The sequence below is a fragment of the Clarias gariepinus genome, chromosome 6 (assembly GCF_024256425.1).
Source record: "Clarias gariepinus isolate MV-2021 ecotype Netherlands chromosome 6, CGAR_prim_01v2, whole genome shotgun sequence".
Classification (NCBI taxonomy): Eukaryota; Metazoa; Chordata; class Actinopteri; order Siluriformes; family Clariidae; genus Clarias; species Clarias gariepinus.
This window is the reverse complement of record NC_071105.1, coordinates 2957648-2977027: the sequence shown is the minus strand read 5'-3', so window position 1 is coordinate 2977027 and position 19380 is coordinate 2957648. Positions and strand designations below refer to the sequence as shown.

Genomic DNA, 19380 nt, shown 5'->3' with positions numbered 1-19380 from the left:
TGTTAGAAGCAAACCCAGCTTCAAATAATTAGAAATTTTATTTAACAGCCATCTAAGAAATTGTTCATTATTACTTTGTCCATCATATTAAAACATGCTGAAACTGAATTTTAAAGGTAGCTTCTGGGGGCAAGAAGGAAACAGCAAAAAAGAAGAATTTTATTGATGACTCCTCATTTTATTTTGTGCACAGGAAACAAGAAACACTGTGGAGGAAACAAGAATGTCCTGTTTGTTCATGTGTATGGCGCAGAGTTAATAATAAAAAAAAAAAACACCAACGTCTATTTCACTGGTAATATTTACATTTGATAATTAAGGCAGGTTTATAAAGCTGTAATGATCTCAGAGATTTATTAGTATCTTGTGATGATGTAATCAATTTGGCTACATTGGTCCATCCTTTATTTCCAATGAGGACGCAGGCACTATGACATCAGCGTGACATTTAGAGCTCAAGATGTTGATGATGCAAAATTGTGAGGGGATTATTGATTTCTCAAACGTGTCAGCCGTGAAAATGCCTTAAACTTATGCTAAAAAGTGGTTAATAACTTTGGGTGACGTCATATGGATCAACATCATAGTGTGATGCTTTTTTTCCGACATCTGGGGCATTTTGAAGGGCTTGACATAAAAATTTGCCCTATTCTAAAATCATGTCATAATGGTATTGGTATGTCCCCTTTAAATGCATGTGCCCACTGTAAACACCCCCCCCCCCTCGCCCCCCTGTCTTTCTGGTGCACCCGAGTGGCGATGGCACACATGCTTGGGCTCGATTATTGAAACTTCGCAGCAAAGCAGTCTAGCTCTGCCTTGTTTTCTTAAAAGTAAACAGTACAAGTCAGGTGGACAAAATCCCTACAAACAGCAACAAAAATCTTTTTTTAATAAAAAATATATAAATAAAAAAGTTGTTTGGCTGGATCTTAGTGTGCTTTCGTTGTTTACAGTAACTAATAATTATTGATAATACATTTATAATCGATTTAAGATGGTTGTCTTGATTCATATTTATCATTTGCTTCATCAGACGTTAAATTAATCGGTCAATCCTAATCATGTGATCATTTGTCACACTGTTCCCCTAGTCCAAACTGTACATTTCTAAATACAAATAATGTTTTTATAATCAATACCATATTATTAATATGATTAATAATTTCAGGAATTTCTAAAGAAACCGTTCACAAAAAATAATAAGAATATAAAAAAATATTACAGCTCTAACCTCATTGGAAGGCAGGTAATGGGCGTAGTGTCCACAGGGGGGCGCCATGCCGCTCTAAAACACTTTAGCTCCAGTGTCACTGACAGAATCAACTCCAATTGAGTCGAATCAACAGAAAATGAGATTTTGTCAAATCTGCACACACACACACACACACACACACATTGTATATATATATATATATATATATATATATATATATATATATATATATATATATATATATATAAGATTAGGGATCTTAAGATGATACAGTGTTTCTTAAAGCTGAAAGCTTTAATATGCCTGAGCATTTGTGACCTTGAATAATTGTGAATCGCTGCATATTTAGTTGTTTTCTCTCCCTTATATATGCATGTTTTTACTCAACTTACTTTTAGGGTGTGGAAGCTTCGGAGTCGATTCATGACTTCAAACATCTGTAACTGAGAATCAAATGTCCACTGAAACTCTAGTTTGTTCCACACACTAACACTGACTTGCCGAAAGACAACCTGTACCTGTAGTCTGTTCATTATGTTTTACTACATCGTATCGATTCCAAAGCTTACAACTTTCCTTTTTCTTCTCTAAAAGCAACTGGAATAAAGCTTACAAATAAATTTATATTCAAGAGAAAAGTCTACTCGGAATCTTCCGATTCGACTCTGAACCTGAATGGAGTTTATTCTTGACATTGGCTTTTAAATCTGTCTAAAGTATTTAACAAACTGTACCATATTGTCCCCACTGCCAATTCTAGCTGAATAATGATATTGTTTAGATCCGACTCCACAGCTTTGAATTATGATTAGTTAAATTTGTATGGAATTGACTTCATGTCTTCGGAGTCGATTCACGTCTCCCAACATCTGGAATTAAAGAATCGAATCTAGTGTGCGGAATCGACTCTTAAGCCTTTGAACAGAATACTTCAGACTAACTTCAAGCCAGTTTAATTAATGAGTCGAATCACTTCGGAATCGACTCTGAGTCAGTTCTATACGCGGCATATCTCATAATGCATGAAATCAAAGAATCGAATGATTGACATTTTAGAATCGTTACAGAGTTGATTAAATAAACTGACAAAACAAATAAACGAAAAGCTTTATAGTTGAATTTATTTAAATGGAATATAAAATAATAAAATGTTTATTCTGATTCAGCAGCCCTAATGCATTAAATCAAAGAATCGAATCTTTTCAGCTTTCCATACACATTAAATTAATTTGCTTTTAACTTCGGAGTCGAACCACATTCCCCAACCTCTGTCACTGAGGAATCGAATCCTTTTGAACCGAATCCCAATCTCCAGCATTTTTATTTAAGAAGTTGAATCTCTTTGGATCCGATTCTAATCACTGGCTTTAAATTTGTCCTAAAACTGTAACTTACAATGTTTCGGACACACTCCAGTCAAATCTGAGGTTTTACTGTATGAAACATGATTCGAAGCTTCTGAGCCGATTCAACAGCCCTAATGGTTTGAATCAATGATTCGAATCTTTTACATTATAGAGCCGATTCAGAGTCGATTCAATATGCTGAGATATTTGTTATGCAGGCAATGCAATGAATCGAATCTTTTCAGTTTTGGAGTTCACAGTTGACTCAAGACACATTAATTTGTAGAAAAACGAGCTGAATAAATTTTCTGTTCATTTATCGTTTCGGACCACCTTACATTAACACTAATCAATCGAATCTCTTTGAAACATAGCGAGAGTATGGGATCGACTCCGAAGCTTCTGAATCGATTCACAATCCCCAATGAATCACTTCGGAGTCGACTCCCAGCTCCAGACTCGTTCCCTGCAGCAGCAGCAGCCAGCAGTACCGGGGTCACGGAGCTCTGGCATCACGCGTGATGATGATGGAGGAGGTAGGCCGGTCGTGGAGGAGCGCTGTGCCGGTGTTGGTGTTATTCCAGGCGGTTCGGCTGCGCGCGGACGACTCGGGGATGGAGGAGCTCGCCACGGAGAAGGAGGCGGAGGAGAGTCACCGCCAAGACAGCGTTAATTTACTCACATTTATCTTACTGCTGACGCTCACCATTCTCACTATATGGCTGTTCAAACACAGACGAGTGCGTTTTCTGCACGAAACCGGCCTGGCTATGATTTACGGTAAGAAATCAAGCAGTAAACAAAAATAAACAAACAAACAAACAAGCAAACAAACGCAGCTTGATAGGTGTGATATGAATGACGCTGATTAGCCTGCCTGCTAGCTCCCGCTAATCCAAACACCAGCTCATCATCAGCCTTCTAATAAACACCAGATTATACTGATAAATGGACACAAATAACATTCTTAATTATTTAAATATCAAAGCATTTAATTTTAATTAAAACTATCCGTTTTCAAGATTCGCTAATCAGATTGCTAATTAATTTTAGAATGTTCCAGTACATTGAACGCTGCATAAAGTCTTAACGCGGAATCCGTTCATTTCAGCATTTACATTCGTTTCAGTTGTTTAACCAAATATATATATACACACACACACACACACACACACACACACAATACTCTAACACTTCCACAGTTCTAGATTTTTCCAATAATTCCGTCTTCACAGCGTGTGGTTTAATATTGATGCTGCGTTCACGGGCTCCTGTTTTTTTTTTTTTTAGGTTTCCTCATTAGTGTTAATGACGTCACATATATTTATGTGACACACAATGTGCATGATGTGTATGCTCACTATCCAAGGAACAACAACAAAAATAGAGCAGTGTTTTTGTGTAAAAACGAGTTTGGTTTTTATTGTGAAATAATAAGTAAAAATCATTTTTCTTGAGCAGCGGATCATGAAGTGGTTTATTCCTCTTATACCGCAGCAGTCTGAATACAGTTACACTGTTTTATTTATTCTTAAAAAACGAGACACCTTTCTTTCTTCTCTATAAGTTTTGTTTCATAATTCTCTCTACTGTAAACATTTTCAATGCTGTGATCTTTATTCCAGCTTCAAGCCTTTCTGATTTTTATGTGTATTTGTATGGCGCTTAATGCAAATGAGAAATTTGGTGTTGAGTTTGTTTGTGACATTTGAATCAGTGGTGTTTAGTAAATTGTGTGGTGTTTAGTCTGAATCTGTGGTGCTTTGTCTGACTGCCATTTAAAGTGACTCTGTGGTGTTTAGTTTGACTTTGTGCTGTCTGGGCTGACTCTGTCAGACATTTAATCTGACTCTGGTTTTTAGTCTGGCACTTTGGTGTTGAGTTTGTTGGTGGCATTTAATTTTAATTAAAGGTGTTTAGTATAACAAATTTTGTGGTGTTTACTCTGACTCTGTGGTGTTTACTCTGACTCTATGGTGTTTACTCTGACTCTGGGGTGTTTTGTCTGACTCTGGCATTTACTCTGACTCTGTGGTGTTTACTCTGACTCTGTGGTGTTTACTCTGACTCTGTGGTGTTTACTCTGACACTATGGTGTTTAGTCTGGCACTATGATGTTGAGTTTGTTAACATTTAATCTGAATGTTTACTGTGACCCCGTGGTGTTTGATGTTTCTGGGGCATTTACATTCTGACTCTAAATATAATGCAGCTCTATGATGTTCCATGCAGCTTTAGATTTAAATTCCACTCTGTGACTTTTAATTTGACTCTGTGGCTTTGAATCAGACTCAGGGGCACTTAATCCGATTCTGTGGTATTTAATGCAACTCTGTGGTGCTTAGTCTCACCCTGCGGCTTTAATGTGACTCAGGGGTGTTTAATGTGACCCTGAGGCATGTAATGTCCTTCTGTAGCATTTTGTCCTGTCTGTCTTTGGGACATTTAGTCTGATTCTGGGTATTATGCAACTCTTTAATTCTTTTGTGCATTTCTGGCTTATGAAGCGCCAGTGGCGTCTGAATCTCTGCGGCCTTCTGGGGTGTTCAGGCTGATTCTGGGGCCTTTGATGCAACTCTGGTGTTCAGTCTGACTCTGTGGCGTTCAGTCTGACTCTGGCATTTAAAGTGACTGTGGTGTTTGGTCTAGCAATATGTTTTTTAATTTTCTGGTGACATTTAATTTAAATCTGTTTATTGACCCGCTTATTGTAATGCGACACTGTGGCGTTTAAAGCGATCTTTTGCTCCTCTGTAGCATTTACTCTAACTCTGGCTTTAAATATAATGCAACTCTGTGATGTTTCATGCAACTATTTTTCAAGAAACTCTGTCTTTTTATTCACCTCTGTGACTTTTAATGTTATTCTGTAGCTCTCTGGCATTTAATGCGACTCTGTGGTCTTTAGTTTGGCTCTGGGATGTTTAATGCAGCCCTGCAGCTTTAATGTGGCTCTTTCATGATGATGCGGCTCTCTCTTCCAAGCTTCCTTTTGTTTTTTGTATTTTTTTGTATTTTTGCTTTGTTTTTAATATGCTATATCATGGTCACGCAGTTGTATCATTCAGCTGCGGTGCTGAGAACGCCCAACATTCATGTGACACTTAAAAAATAAACGCTAAATATCAGCAACATGATGACGCTGTGATGTTTTCTGTAGCGATGCAGATTTCTCAAGAAAAAAAAATCCTGATTTATTCAAAAATAGATACATTTTGCTTTAAATACTGTGGTGTGTGTGTGTGTGTGTGTGTGTGTGTAAGGGAGAGAGAGTGAGTTTGTGTGTGTGGCCTGTTCAGTTGTCTTTCTGCATCAGGCTTTCCTCCTGCAGTGGCCTGCAGTGTTAAGCTGTATTAGTTGCATTCTGGCTACAGTGCCTGCACGTGTGTGTGTGTGTGTGTGCGCGCGCGCATTTATGTGTGAGTTGTGTGTATTTTCAAGGTCACTGCTGTTGGCTTGGAGTATGTTCCTGGGACTAACCCCATTTTAATGGCGCCACATGCTGATCTACACCTGTGACCTCACAGCACACACACCACGTGCACTATTAACTTCCTTTAGTGAGCCTTGTGTGTGTTAGAGAGAGAGAGAGAGAGAGAGAGAGAGAGAAAGAGTTACCCAGAACATTCTTATTAAGATTAAAGTTTCATATGGTGAACTCTGTGAAAGAAGTGTGTGTGTGTGTGTGTTTTTAGATCTGTGCAGCTGATTAATTTGATTCTGTGATGCTTTGCGATCATGAGTATTGTTAAACATGCTTATAAATAAAATGTAATTAAATTGATATACATTGATATACCTCTATAACAAGTTTTAGATTTTTTTTTTTTTTTGCTTGTTTGTTTTGTGAAGTTGTGTTCAATTAAACAGACACACACACACACACACACACGCACACAGTGTAATAGTACACATTACACATGCATGCGGATGTTAACTATACGAGTGACGCACACACACTGAGACCGAGCATAGGAGATGATTACCCACAATCCTGCTCGTATTTCAAGACCCCGCTTGTTTACAGAGTTAAAATGTATTTTAAAAGTTTTGCTCATCTTGCAAAACACTTGCAGACAAAAGGAAATCTCAGTCCAAGGTTCCACTGTAATCACTTGTCTAGTTTTAAGAACACAAAAAGCACATTAAAATCTTAAAGGGTTGTGATCTTGGATTTGATTGGTCAGAAGCTTTAAGGTAAGTAAGACCAGGCACTAAGTCTAAAATCTCTCAGATGATCCACAGCATTAAGTCTTTAATAAATTAAAAACATTGTAATTGATTGAAATTCACTGCTTATGATCTTGTGATCTGGAATTCTGTGTACGTTCTGTTCAGCCTTTATTCATCACATATACAGTGAAATTCTCTATTCTTCGTATATCCCGGCTTTGTGAGTGTGCTGGGGGTCAGAGCGCAGGGTCAGCCGTAATACAGCGCCCTGGAGCAGACAGAGTTAAGGGCCTTACTCAAGGGCCCAGCAGAGGCAACCTGATGGAGCTGGGATTCGAACCGCCTACTTTCCGATCAGTAACTCAGAGCCTTGACGCACTGAGCCACTGCGGCCTCATGTACTGTGAGCAGAAATACAGAAACTCAATTCTCAAGTAAAAGTAGAGTTTCTTTTTTTTTTTTTTTTTAAAGTAGTAATTACATGTGGTTAAAAGTACAAATACTCTACAAAGAAACTGATGGTTTTCAGGGTATCTATCCAACCAAGTCAAGCAGTATGTTAAGGTATTTTTTATGTGCTTTACAAGTTCCTGAAGCCTTGTTTTAGGGCAATTCATTTAAAATTTGCTATTTAAAAAGAGCTGTATTAGTTATTTGCCTGTTTGATTTAAACACGGCTGGACAGAGAGGAGGGTCACTGTGTAAGATTTTGTAAGATAAAGACATTGCAGATGAAATGTTGGCACAACTTTCAGCGTTAGTGAGTTTTATGGATAAAGAAGAGACGCACTACAGCAGTGCTTTTAGTTTCATTTTAAGGAGCTGTTGTGTTTAAGATTAAAATAAATCACTGAATAATTTTGTTAAAAAAAGGTAAAGGTTGTAGCTTCTAGTAGTCTGTGTTGTAGTGATTAGCTTTAAGTCTTAAAATCAACTATTCAACCCAGAGAAATGTATTGTTATAAATATTTTACAATAATTAAATGTATGGCGATTAGCATTGTTAGCGTGTTTAGAATTGTTAATGTTTAGATTTGATAATCAATGGGCTTTTGTGAGTAGAAGTCAAAAGTACCACATACAGAAATTACTGCAAGTACAGCTACACAAAAAAATTAAATAAATAAGTAACAAATGATTTGTGGTTTGTTACTTGCCACCTCTGGGCTGTAAATATAAGTTTTTTTTTAATATTTCAGTAATACAAAATTGTAATAATTATAAATATAATAACCAATAAATAAATTTGACTGGAGATATTTTGCATTGCTAAAATTCTTATTCAAGGATGTCCTAAATAAATGTCTTATTACTTTACAAAACTTTACTCTTAACCTAAAAACAATTACGGCGCATTAAGCTTAAGCCTTGCAGTAGCACATTAATAGAAACCTGCGCAGCGGGCGTTATACAAGTTCAGTGAATACTTAAGGAAATTCAGGCTCTTCCTGAGAGAGACGGATGTTTGAACAGGTTCTCTCTGTGTGCTCAGGTTTACTGGTGGGTGTGATCCTGCGCTATGGAATCCCCTCGGCCAGTTACCACCACCAGACTCCGCCCAGCTGCTCCCTGAAGGAGGGACCGGTCAGCACGCTGCTGCTCAACATCAGCGGCAAGTTCTTCGAGTACACGCTAAAGGGTGAGATCAACTCCCGGGAGATCCACAACGTGGAGCAGAACGACATGCTTCGGAAAGTAAGTGTATTAAAAAAAAAAATTGTAAAAAGGTGGAGTCCAAAACCAAAAGTCCACTTCACACAGAACTTCTAAACACAGACCCTGAAACTTCGTTCAATATTCTGTGGATTTAGAATATGAGCTTTTTTTTCTTGCGCTCCTGGACGATTACTTTTGAAAAAGTAAACCACCAATAAGGAAAAAATCTTAACAGTAATCCTTCTTTTGATGTACGTGTGTATAAGACACACTCTTGGTATAGTGATGGTGAACGATTGTGTGGTTGCTGTTGTATTCATTTATTTATTTAAGGAACATAATTGCACTGTGCGGCATAATAACCCTGGTTATTAAACGACCGTTGATTGATTTACTCAAACCCATGATTTATTATAGAATAGTTACCGACTCACATCACTAGTCACAAACATAAAACAGAAAAAAAATTACTCTGTGATGTACGAGTTAAAATCTTGCAGTTCCTTTATAATCCTACAGGTGCACTCTAAACTGTTCACACAGCGCAGCGTCCTGTAAGTGTATTTGGAATTTAACAAAATAAAAAATAAATGAATAAATTGATTAAATGATGGGTATCGTGATGTTATCGTATCGGGTCGTCCCTGGAGAGTCCCGTAGTCCTCTAATGTAAAAGTTAAGTTTTTGTTGTAAACGTCAATGAAAATGTGTCCATGCAGGAGTTATTCACATTTAGTTTGAGAAAATTTATGTGGAGTGTAAAATAAATAAATAAACTAATTAATTAAGGGCCTGTCCACACGGAGACGCGTTTCTCTGTATACGTATACATTTTTTATCGTATTGTCGTTTTCGTCCACACGGATCCGGCGTTTTAGGAGACTGAAACCGCTATTTTTTGAAACCGGGTCCCAAAGTGGATAAAACTGAAAACGACACCCTTGCGGTTTCGTGTGTACAGCCAATCCGTATATTTTGTGAAACGATGATGTCATCACATCACGTGTCGGCTGCGTCACACGTAACAGCAACAACAATAATGGCGGACTACATGATTGTGTTCGTGTTGCTACAAAGCCTGCTAGCTTTATCACAGCAAAATCTATTGTTTCTATGCAACTGTTATGAGCAACAAGCGATAATGGACAACACCATCTTGGTTCGTATACAGCGCGAAAGTTATGTATGGTTATAGTGTATGTAGAATTACAGCGCCCCATACTGGTCTGGCATATATACTACACCGTTTTCAGTGGTTTTGTGTGTACGCAATTTCTTTTTAGAACGAGGGAAAAAAAATGATCGGATAGGGAGCGCACCGGCTTCGTGTGGACTAACCCTAATAAATAAATATTAAAAAATCACATGATGGCCGTTTTTCCTCATATATTATAAGGAGCCCTGGTCATGTGACCAATTAATTCTTCAGGAATATTTTCATGTTAAAAAAACTTTTAATTTAAGTTTTAGAAATAGTTTTAACTAAATAACTATTAATAACAAATTCATTTTTTTAAACATTGTCTTTAAAATGATCATGTTTTTTTATGGAGTTTGTGAGCTTTTTAAGCCAAACTTCTAAATCTTTTATCTTTTTTAGATCAAATACCAGATATTTGAGGTCAGTGGGTTTATCTGTAGGAGGTGCTTAATTTTTAAGCTTATATAGTTAAAAAAAAATGAAGAAGCTTTATGATCAGGTCATAAGGTGCAATGAAATAAGCAGAAGGTTTAACACGTCTCAAAAATAACTGAAGGTTTTCTCAAATCTCATTCGATTAATTCAGATTCTTCTCTCACAGACTGACGGGTGAGATTCTGAGCTGGTTTTAGAAAGAGGTTGCGGGTGGAAAATGTGAGTCTGCAGGTGGTGAGGTTTGGGGGATAAAAAAAAAATGTTTGGACTAGTTTTAATCTAGTCTGCTTATTTCTAAGATCTTGTTTAAAGAGAGGAATTACATTAGTATGAGATCTAGTCAAACCCTTTAGGTGTGTGTGAGAGGAGACCTGGGAGCGTGATGGAACCACCTGCAGCTAGTTTTATGTCGTCTTGTGCAGGGGGAGATTTAGTGAAACTGATTCCTCAAGCTCTTACACTCTGAGTCCTGGAGTATGGCTGTGCCATCTAAGTGTGCGTGACGGGTGATTTACTTTCACTATTAAACACAGCTCTGTTTTTTTACTGTTAATGAAACTTCACCAAGTTTTTAAGTGAACTCCTTTCATGATTTTTTTTTCGTTCACATTACTCCTACAGTATACAGAGGATACACACAGATTTGATAACGTGTTGAAGGGATCTTCACCCAGTTTCTCCTCAGTTTTCTTTGTTTGTAAGCTAGGCTGCATGTTTCACTGGCTAAATATGCCACCATCATCATTAATTAAATTAATAATAATAATTATGATAATTAATAATAACATACAGCACTCTAGACAAACATAATCTTTATGAGCCTCTGGATTTCGTTATTATCTCGTACACAATCAGAATGAATTTGGACAGCGTTATCATGTTACACGCGTGCATCATGTATCTACTGTGTATCTTATTTGTTGTCACAGGTGACCTTTGACCCTGAGGTGTTCTTCAACATCCTGCTTCCCCCTATCATATTCCACGCAGGATACAGCCTGAAGAAGGTGAGTGTCTGAGCGCCAACCAGGAGATCAAGTTTGTTTTTATCGTTACGCTGTAAATAATCTCGCGGTCGACGCTTTCGCGGTTTACGTTTTGATGCCGATGTCTGCACTGTCAGACGTGTCGCATGTGTTTGGTTACGAGGTGCTATTTGGTGGCTTGTTTCAGGCAGTAATGTACAGGAAGCTCAGTCCTCTCACTTCCTTTCCTTCAGTTTCTAGTGCTGTGTGTATGTGTCTGTGTCAGAACACAAACGTCTGAGGTGTTTATAATATTTACACAATCACAAGCAAAAATACACATCTGGAGAATTTACTTTTAAAAACTTTCACTCACGAACATGTCATTGTGTTTTACTTTGTTTAAAATAGTATCATACAGGGTGAGTTTAACCTTGTAAAATTAGAAATAAGAAACTTTTTGTTTTTATTTGGAAACTTTGCACAATTATTCAACTAATTTTATTATTATTAATACACGGAGTTTTATGTTTATCTGCCTTAAAATCAAATCCTGCAGACCTGAGCAGAAGTCTGATTGTCCTGTTGGTGCAGCTCCAATCAAAAATCCAAAAGCTCCACCCACTTAGTTTTGTTTATTTTTTTTATTATTTGCATAAAATGTAAAAGTAATTGTAGACAATATGGCCGCCGCACGTCGAGAAATTCTCACGACTTAACTTTTTTAAACAGCCACAATTGATAAGAATTTAAATTAATCACCGATATTCATTACAAGGTCATTAAAAAGGGGGTGGAGTTATGTTTAAATAGCTGCTCCTTGTGAACAGGAAGTCTGTTTGGGCTGAAATAGGGCCTGCTGGATCAAAGCACTACGTCGTAACTTCATCAGTGAATATTATCCCTACAACATTTGCGGTTTCAGCCAATTTTTAGCAATTAAAAAAAATGTAACTAAAAATTTGTAGTTTTTAGCAGGTGACTAGCGTTGCGCTATTAGAATATAGCCTGAGTGGTAGAGCTGGGGGACAAAAAAAAAAAAATTATATATTATATATATATATATATATACAACAATTTACGTAACACAATTCTAATCAGAGCTAGTACATTTACATTTAGGCATTTAGCAGACGCTCTTATCCAGAGCAACTTACAAAAAGTGCTTTAAAGTGCTTTAGTACGTGTACTGAGTTCAGAATAGATTTTTGAATTAAGATTTTTTTTATTTCTATAATGTGTTTAAGGTGGTAACTTGATGCAGTTTCTCTAAAATCCTACAGGTGAATATTTGCTAGAATTGGCTACAGGGGGCGCTATCTAAGAGAACTTTTACTTTGACTCCTCCTTTTTTTTTTTTTATAATAATAATTATTATCATTATAATTGTTAGATTTAATTCTTATTATCCGAATCATGATTTTCTCTTCTTCCTGCGCTGTAGCTGAGCTCGGATCCGGTCGATCCCGGTCTGTTTGCTCCACTAGTTGCTGAAGTAAGCTGCAGAGTTTCCCTTTGAACCGCTGAATAAGCAGAGAGAGAGGAAGAGAGCACATGCTTTTCAGTCGACTGTGAAGGATGAAGGGCACCAGAATGAGAGGCAAGAGTTATGCCCTGACCTCTGACCCTTCGTGGGGTGGGGGGGGGGGGGTTTACTGACTCTAAGCTCCTGAAGTGGAGGATGCCGAGTTAAGATCAGATGTTTAGACGTTGCTGAGGGAGAGGAAGTAGTGAATCCCTGTGAGAAGTTAGTGTGTGTGTGTGTGTGTGTGGACTTGGTGAGTTTGGGGATTTCCTTTGTAAGATTCTCTGGAGTTTCTGCAGCACTAGTGCTAAGCAGTATGTATGTGTGTGTATGTTTGTGTTTTTGGGGGCTTTTATGCTGCACTTTTTTTTTTTTTTTATCGCATTTTTACATTTATAAAAATATCCAGCCTGTGGATTTGTAAACACGTGCTGGAGCAAAAGCAAAAATAATATATTTATTGGAGAATGTTATATGACTGTTAGTAGAGATATGACTAAGTTTTACTAATTTGAAGAAATCATTTTAAACAAAATTGAATATAATACAAAATGGTAATAATTAAAAAATAATTAGTAGAAAAGAGAGACAACAAAAAAATGTACTCTAGTAGCAATAGAAAAATATAAATGTTTTCTGTCTGTCTGTTTATTTATACACAATATACTGAATTAGAAAAGCTAAAATAATACTAATAAAATAAATATTAAATAAATAAATAAAATAAAAATTTTATGTTCTTTTATATTTTTGGATTTTAAAACTCTATCGAGGCTGAAATTCTTTTATTTTTATATAGCAACTGTTCATTTCTTTTAAGAACAGTTTTTTTTAATTCAATTATTTAAATAAAAAATATTTATTTTTAAAGGCAAGTTTAAATGTATAGCACATTTCATACACAATGGTAATTCAAAGTGCTTTACATAATTGATTTAAAATAATAACAGTTTCTAGTGGCACTTTTAAAAACCACTTAAATTTCATTCAGAATTAAAATACAGTATAAGAAACTGAAAATTCAGTGCAGTCAGTTCAGACGTAGCTCATTCAATAAATGCACAGCTAAACAGATGAGTTTTAAGTCTAGATTTAAATGTTACTAATGTTTTAGCACATCTGATCTCTTCTGAAGGCTCATTCCAACTGCGGGCAGCATAAGGGCTAAAAGCAGACTCTCCTTGTTTTGTGTGAACCCTTGGTATTTCTAACTGACCTAACGATCTGAGTGGTCTGTTAGGTTTATAGTCAGTAAGAATATCTGTAATGTATTTCGGTCCTAGGCCATGGAGTGATTTATAAACGAGTAAAAGTACTTTAATCTATGCTGAATGTTACAGGAAGCCAGTGTAAGGACCTGCCTGTAACCTAGGCCAGTGTAAGGACCTAATCCACACTGCTGGTGATAAAGGCATGGGCACGTTTCTCCAAGTCTTGATTGGAAACAAAACATCTCATTCTTGCAGTGTTTGAGATGATAGTATGCTGATTCAGTTACTGCTTTGACATGACTACTGAGACTAAGGTCTGTCTCCAGAATCACCTCAAGATTCTTGAGTTGATTTTTAGTTGTTTGACCTATAGAGTGAAGGTATGCATTCACCTTCAGAGCTTCATCTTTGTTTCCAAATGCAATGACTTCAGTTTTCTCCTTGTTTAACTTAAGAAAAATTTGGCACATCCAACTGTTAATTTCATCACTGCATTGGCAGAGGGAATCAACTGGACTGTAGGTAAATCTAGGTATCATCAGCATAGCTGTGATAAGCAATTTGGTTCTTTCTCATTGTCTGACTTAGTGGGAGCATATACAGGCTTAACAGGAGCGGTGCAAGAATTGAGCCTTGTGGGACTCCACATGTCATGGATGTCCACATAATAAGGTGTTCACCACTTGTAAAAGATCTGCTTCTAAACAGTTAAACACACTTTTGAGAAAAGATGTGGGAAGTGTGTCAATGTCGCAGGTTGACAATTTGAGGTTCTGTACTATTTCTCCCAAGATTCTGCTATCAGTTGCTTGAAAGACAGACATAGTAACTGTTTTTTGTTTGGGCTTTTCTGAACTCTGTATAACTTGTTGTGTTAATAGCCCTTCTTATATTACTGATATAAAAGGAATTTATATCTGTTATATTTGTTTTTCTTTTTTTTTTGTCTCCAAAAAACTAAAGTTAGAAGAAATAAAATATAAATAATAAGTATTTTATGAATATAAATTTGTATTTTACAAAGAAAAAAAGTTTTTTTCTTCCAGACCTTAAAAAAACAGGTGTGACGATAGTTACGTTTTATGTCTGTGTAAAATAATAATAATAATAATAATAATAATTACAGTAAATAAATACTTCAAAATGTGCGTGCGTGCGTGCGTGCATTTGTGTGCTGGTCTATAAACCGGGCTTTATCAGGCAAATAAGTGACGAGTGGATGTGTGTGTGTGTGTGTGTTTCTGCAGAGACACTTCTTCAGAAACCTGGGCTCCATCATCACCTACGCGTTCCTGGGCACTGCCATCTCCTGCTTCGTCATCGGGTAAACCCACTGCTGCGTTAAACATGTCTTCGGCTCGTCCCCACCCTGTGACTTCACCCTCTGGGGTTCTGCATGAATTAAGAGACATAACATGCTTTTGGAACTTAAAACCTGCAAAATAAATTCAATAAACGCGTGTTTCAAAAAAACTTAAGGAGAATTAACATATTCTTGAAGATAAAAACAGTCCATGAGAAAAGCTGAAATTGTAAAAAAAAAAAAAAAAAAAAAGAAAAACCTTCTGTTTTATTAAGATATATGATTAATTTATCTTAAAAAATACACTTAATGATTTCTCATATTTTGCACTTAATTGCTATTAATATGTAATGAATAAATTAATTAATATTAGATAGAGCAGTGATCACCGCCGGCCTCCACGGGACAGTCGGCCTACAGAGCCTCCCAGATGCAGCGGTGAAAATTAATTAATATTTTGCTGCAGAGTGTCATTTGAGCAGATGTGATAATGTGTGTGTGTGTGTGTGTGTGTGTGTGTGTGTGTGTGTGTGTGTGTGTGTGTGTGTCAGGAACCTGATGTACGGTGTGGTGAAGCTGATGCAGGCTGTCGGACAGCTGACTGATAAATTCTACTACACAGACTGTCTTTTCTTCGGTGCCATCATTTCAGCTACTGACCCCGGTAATGTCCTCTGTCTTCCTCTCTACCTGTCTCTGTCTCTCTGTAACTGTCTCTCTATCGCTCCCTGTCTGACGCTTTTAATGCCTCTGTCTTCCTCACTCCTGCTCTCTTTCTGTTATTTGTGTCACAAATTATTCCTCACTCTGTATCCTTTTTGTCTCTTTTTGTCTTTTTTCTTTTTCTTTCTCTCTTTGTCCTCTTTATTTGCGTCTCTCTTTTGTGTCTTTCTGCTCCTTGATTTGGGTGTCTCTCATTGTGTCTGTTTCTCTGTCTTTGTGTGTCCCTCCCTTTTTGGTTATTTCTCTGTCTTTTTCATTTGTATCTCTGTTTTTGTCTCTCTGTGTTTCCTTTATTTGTGTCTCTCTCTGTCTCCATTGTGTCTGTTTTTCTCTTTTGTCTCTTTCCAATTTCCTATTTGCTGTGTCTCAGTTTTTGTCTCTTTCTCTGTCTTCTTAATGTATCTCTTTTGTCTTTCTGTCTCCTTAAGTTGTGTCTCGCTTTTGTCTCTCTATCTCTATTGTGTTTCTTTCTCTGATGTTTGTCTCACCTTTGTCTCGCTCCGGGTTCCATTGTTTTTGTGTCTTTTGTCTCCCTCTGTCTTTTATTTGTGTTTTTTTTGTTTCTCTCTGTGGCTCTGCTGTGTGTCTGTCTTTTGTCTTGGTTCAGTTCCGTTATTTGTGTCTCTCTTTTATTGTCTCCCTCTCTCTGCTTTATTTGTGTGTCACTCATGCGTCTCCTTCTATCTCCTTTATTTGTGTCTCCCTTTTTGTCTCTTTCTTCATTGTGTCTCTCTTTTGTTTAGCTTTGATTTCCTTATTGATGTGTTTTTTTCTCTCTCTCTCTCTGTCTTCTTTATTTGTTTGTGTTTTTTGTCTCTGTATGTCTCACTTGTGTCCCACTTTCTTCTTGTCTCTCTTTTCTTCATAAATAATCTTGATAAGCGCTAATAATATTTAGTGTACTACAGCCTGTGCTTAATATACATGATTAAAAGTGTGTGTGTGTGTGTGTGTGTAGTGACAGTGCTGGCTATCTTCAACGAGCTCCATGCTGACGTGGATCTTTATGCCCTGCTGTTCGGGGAGAGCGTCATGAATGACGCGGTGGCCATCGTCCTCTCATCGTACGTCCTTCACTTCACTCAAACGCACCAGCACGCACGCAACCACACACACATACACACACACACACACACGCTCAGTCATTAGATCTGTTCTTTGCCTTCATAAGCATGAGGAGTGAGATATTAAAGATAATGTTGCTCTATGCTGGTGAGATACACTCACGCGCACACACACACACATATGTCTCGCCCAGGGACTCTGTTCAGTGTTGTTCAGTTATGAGTGGTGCTGTGTGGAAACATGGCTACTGTTTTTTCGGAGAGTCACGAGGATGGAGGCGAGTCGGTTTCCTGAAAAAAAAAAAAAAAAAAAGTGGCCCACTGGCGCCAACCTGTGGTCAGAGAGAAGATGGTCAGGGATCACTTCTAATCAGATCGCACAGCAGAAATACACATCACATTTATATTCTCTCTAATGCACACACACACACACACACACACACACAAACACAGTATGTTCTACAGAAGGTGGACAGAAATCTCCTCATTCAATTTTTTAAATGAAGTTTTCTTTTATTTCAGAGTTTTTGTGAGATTTGGGAAAGGGATGCAGTCTGGTCCTGGACGAGTTAGCTTCTTTTTGTATTTGGTTTTTTTTTTTATTTGTTTATAATGTGATGTGTGTGTGTATATGTGTATATATATATATATATATATATATATATATATATATATATATTATTACTCAACTTTGTTGTTGTTGTTTTTTTTCTAGCTCTATCGTGGCCTACCAGCCCAGCGGTGCAAACACGCACACATTCGACGCCTCGGCTTTCTTTAAATCCGTGGGGATTTTCCTCGGGATCTTCAGCGGATCTTTTGCTATGGGTGCGGTCACCGGAGTCGTCACCGCCCTTATATCCTTCAAGCAGCTCTCTCTCTCGGCAGGTCTCTGTGTGATGAGCTCTGTCTGACATCTGCAGGTGATGGAGATTTACAAGAGTTATATCTTTGTAAGAATCCTGATAACCATCACAGTAACGTCACCATCAGGAGGTAAAATAGTGCAGAAACATCATCAGATCCTGTTTTTAAACTGAGATTAATTGAACTGAAATGATTTGCTGTGGTGTCCAGGTTAGGGATGTAATTGGATGGTTTAAATCTAGCTTATAAATGATATGTATATATAAACAGAGCAAATTAATTAGTTAATAAAACTCATTTAGAAGTTATACAAGAACTGAGCAAATTTGTGTGTAATTAATTACATTAATAATGGAAATTAATTGCTTAATAGAATTAATGTAAAAAAATAACAAAGGCTGGGAAAAATAAATATTTTTTTTTCTTTCTAAAGCTAGTATATAGAAAGTGCCAAATTAATAAGTTAATGGTTATTCATAATTGATTTGGAAATTACTTAACCTGGGGATAATTAATAAGGTAATAAAATGAATTAAAAATATACAGAAACAGGATGAATTATTTTTTTAAATAAAATTATTTTTAAATAAATTGGGTTCTATATTTAGTTCATAGCTTAAATAAAAATATACAAAAAATTCATAATAAGTTAATTATTATTATTTTTTAATAAGTTTAAATTAATAAAAAAATAATAAAGTTTGTAAAATGTATTTATAAAAAAGATGTAGACAAAAAGGGGAAATAATTTGTGATTTAAATTTAATATGCAGAAATAGGGCACAATAAAGAAATGATTCAATATTTAAGTAAACAGGTTACATAAATTTGTTAATGTATAATAATGTACCTGGAATAATTAAATAAAAGCAAACAAACAAATTAATAAATAATTATGGGCATTTGATTTCAATTGTATTCCACAGTGCTGTTGGGTTCTGGCCTCTGATTGGTCAGAAGGTGTTGATTAATTCCCTATAACACTAATGCTGACAGCAGCGCAGGTTTCTCATACACTGCCTGAGCGGTTTAGCACATCAGAGTATATTTATGTGACGTGTCTCCTCTCCACGTTTGAGGGCAGTTTCAGGACAGTGATGCGTCCTGAGTTTTTTTTTTTTTTTTTTTAATTTGCACCGTTTAAAGCTTTAACCCCACGTGTTCACGTCACCAAGTTCACCAAGCTGCACTGCTTCCCCCTGCTGGAGACCGCGCTCTTCTTCCTCATGTCCTGGAGCACTTTCCTTTTGGCTGAGGCGTGCGGCTTCACAGGTGCGTGCGGGTGTGTGTGTGCGGGCGTGCGTGCATGTTTGTGATTGCGTGTTTTTTTTTTTCTTCTTTTTTTCTTTTTCTTCACTTTATTTATAAATTTTTCTAGCATTATAAAATTATCACAAACATTTCAAAAATACAGTTTACATAACTCTTTACCCTAACTATACATAGAAAAAAATTATATGGGACAAATTAGACATTATTTTCCACTAAGCAGGGGAGTATATGTTTCCATGTACTCAAGAAAAGAGCCCCAAATCTTATAGAAGCTCTTGGAAGATCCCCTGAGTGCATGCCTAATTTTTTCCAGTTTGACACAGTGAAAGATTTCTTTAATCCACCTTAAGTGGGTAGGTGAGTCAGATGATTTCCATTGTATTAGAATCAAACGTCTAGCCAGTAGGGATACAAAGGCCACAA

General features: G+C 36.8%; 1 protein-coding gene across 2 annotated transcripts in view; it reads left to right on the top strand.

The window, feature by feature from the left end:
• Nucleotides 1-3038: 3038 nt before the first annotated feature.
• The window catches only part of slc9a7 (solute carrier family 9 member 7), a 69080-nt gene continuing 52738 nt past the window's right edge, over nucleotides 3039-19380 (top strand). For both annotated transcript variants that reach the window (XM_053498536.1, XM_053498535.1), the window contains exons 1-8: nucleotides 3039-3342; nucleotides 8228-8430; nucleotides 10957-11034; nucleotides 14976-15052; nucleotides 15583-15695; nucleotides 16713-16818; nucleotides 17534-17675; nucleotides 18852-18957. In XM_053498536.1, the coding sequence (XP_053354511.1) occupies nucleotides 3084-3342; nucleotides 8228-8430; nucleotides 10957-11034; nucleotides 14976-15052; nucleotides 15583-15695; nucleotides 16713-16818; nucleotides 17534-17675; nucleotides 18852-18957 (1084 nt within the window). In that variant the 5' untranslated portion in view covers nucleotides 3039-3083. The remainder of the gene's footprint in view (nucleotides 3343-8227; nucleotides 8431-10956; nucleotides 11035-14975; nucleotides 15053-15582; nucleotides 15696-16712; nucleotides 16819-17533; nucleotides 17676-18851; nucleotides 18958-19380) is intronic.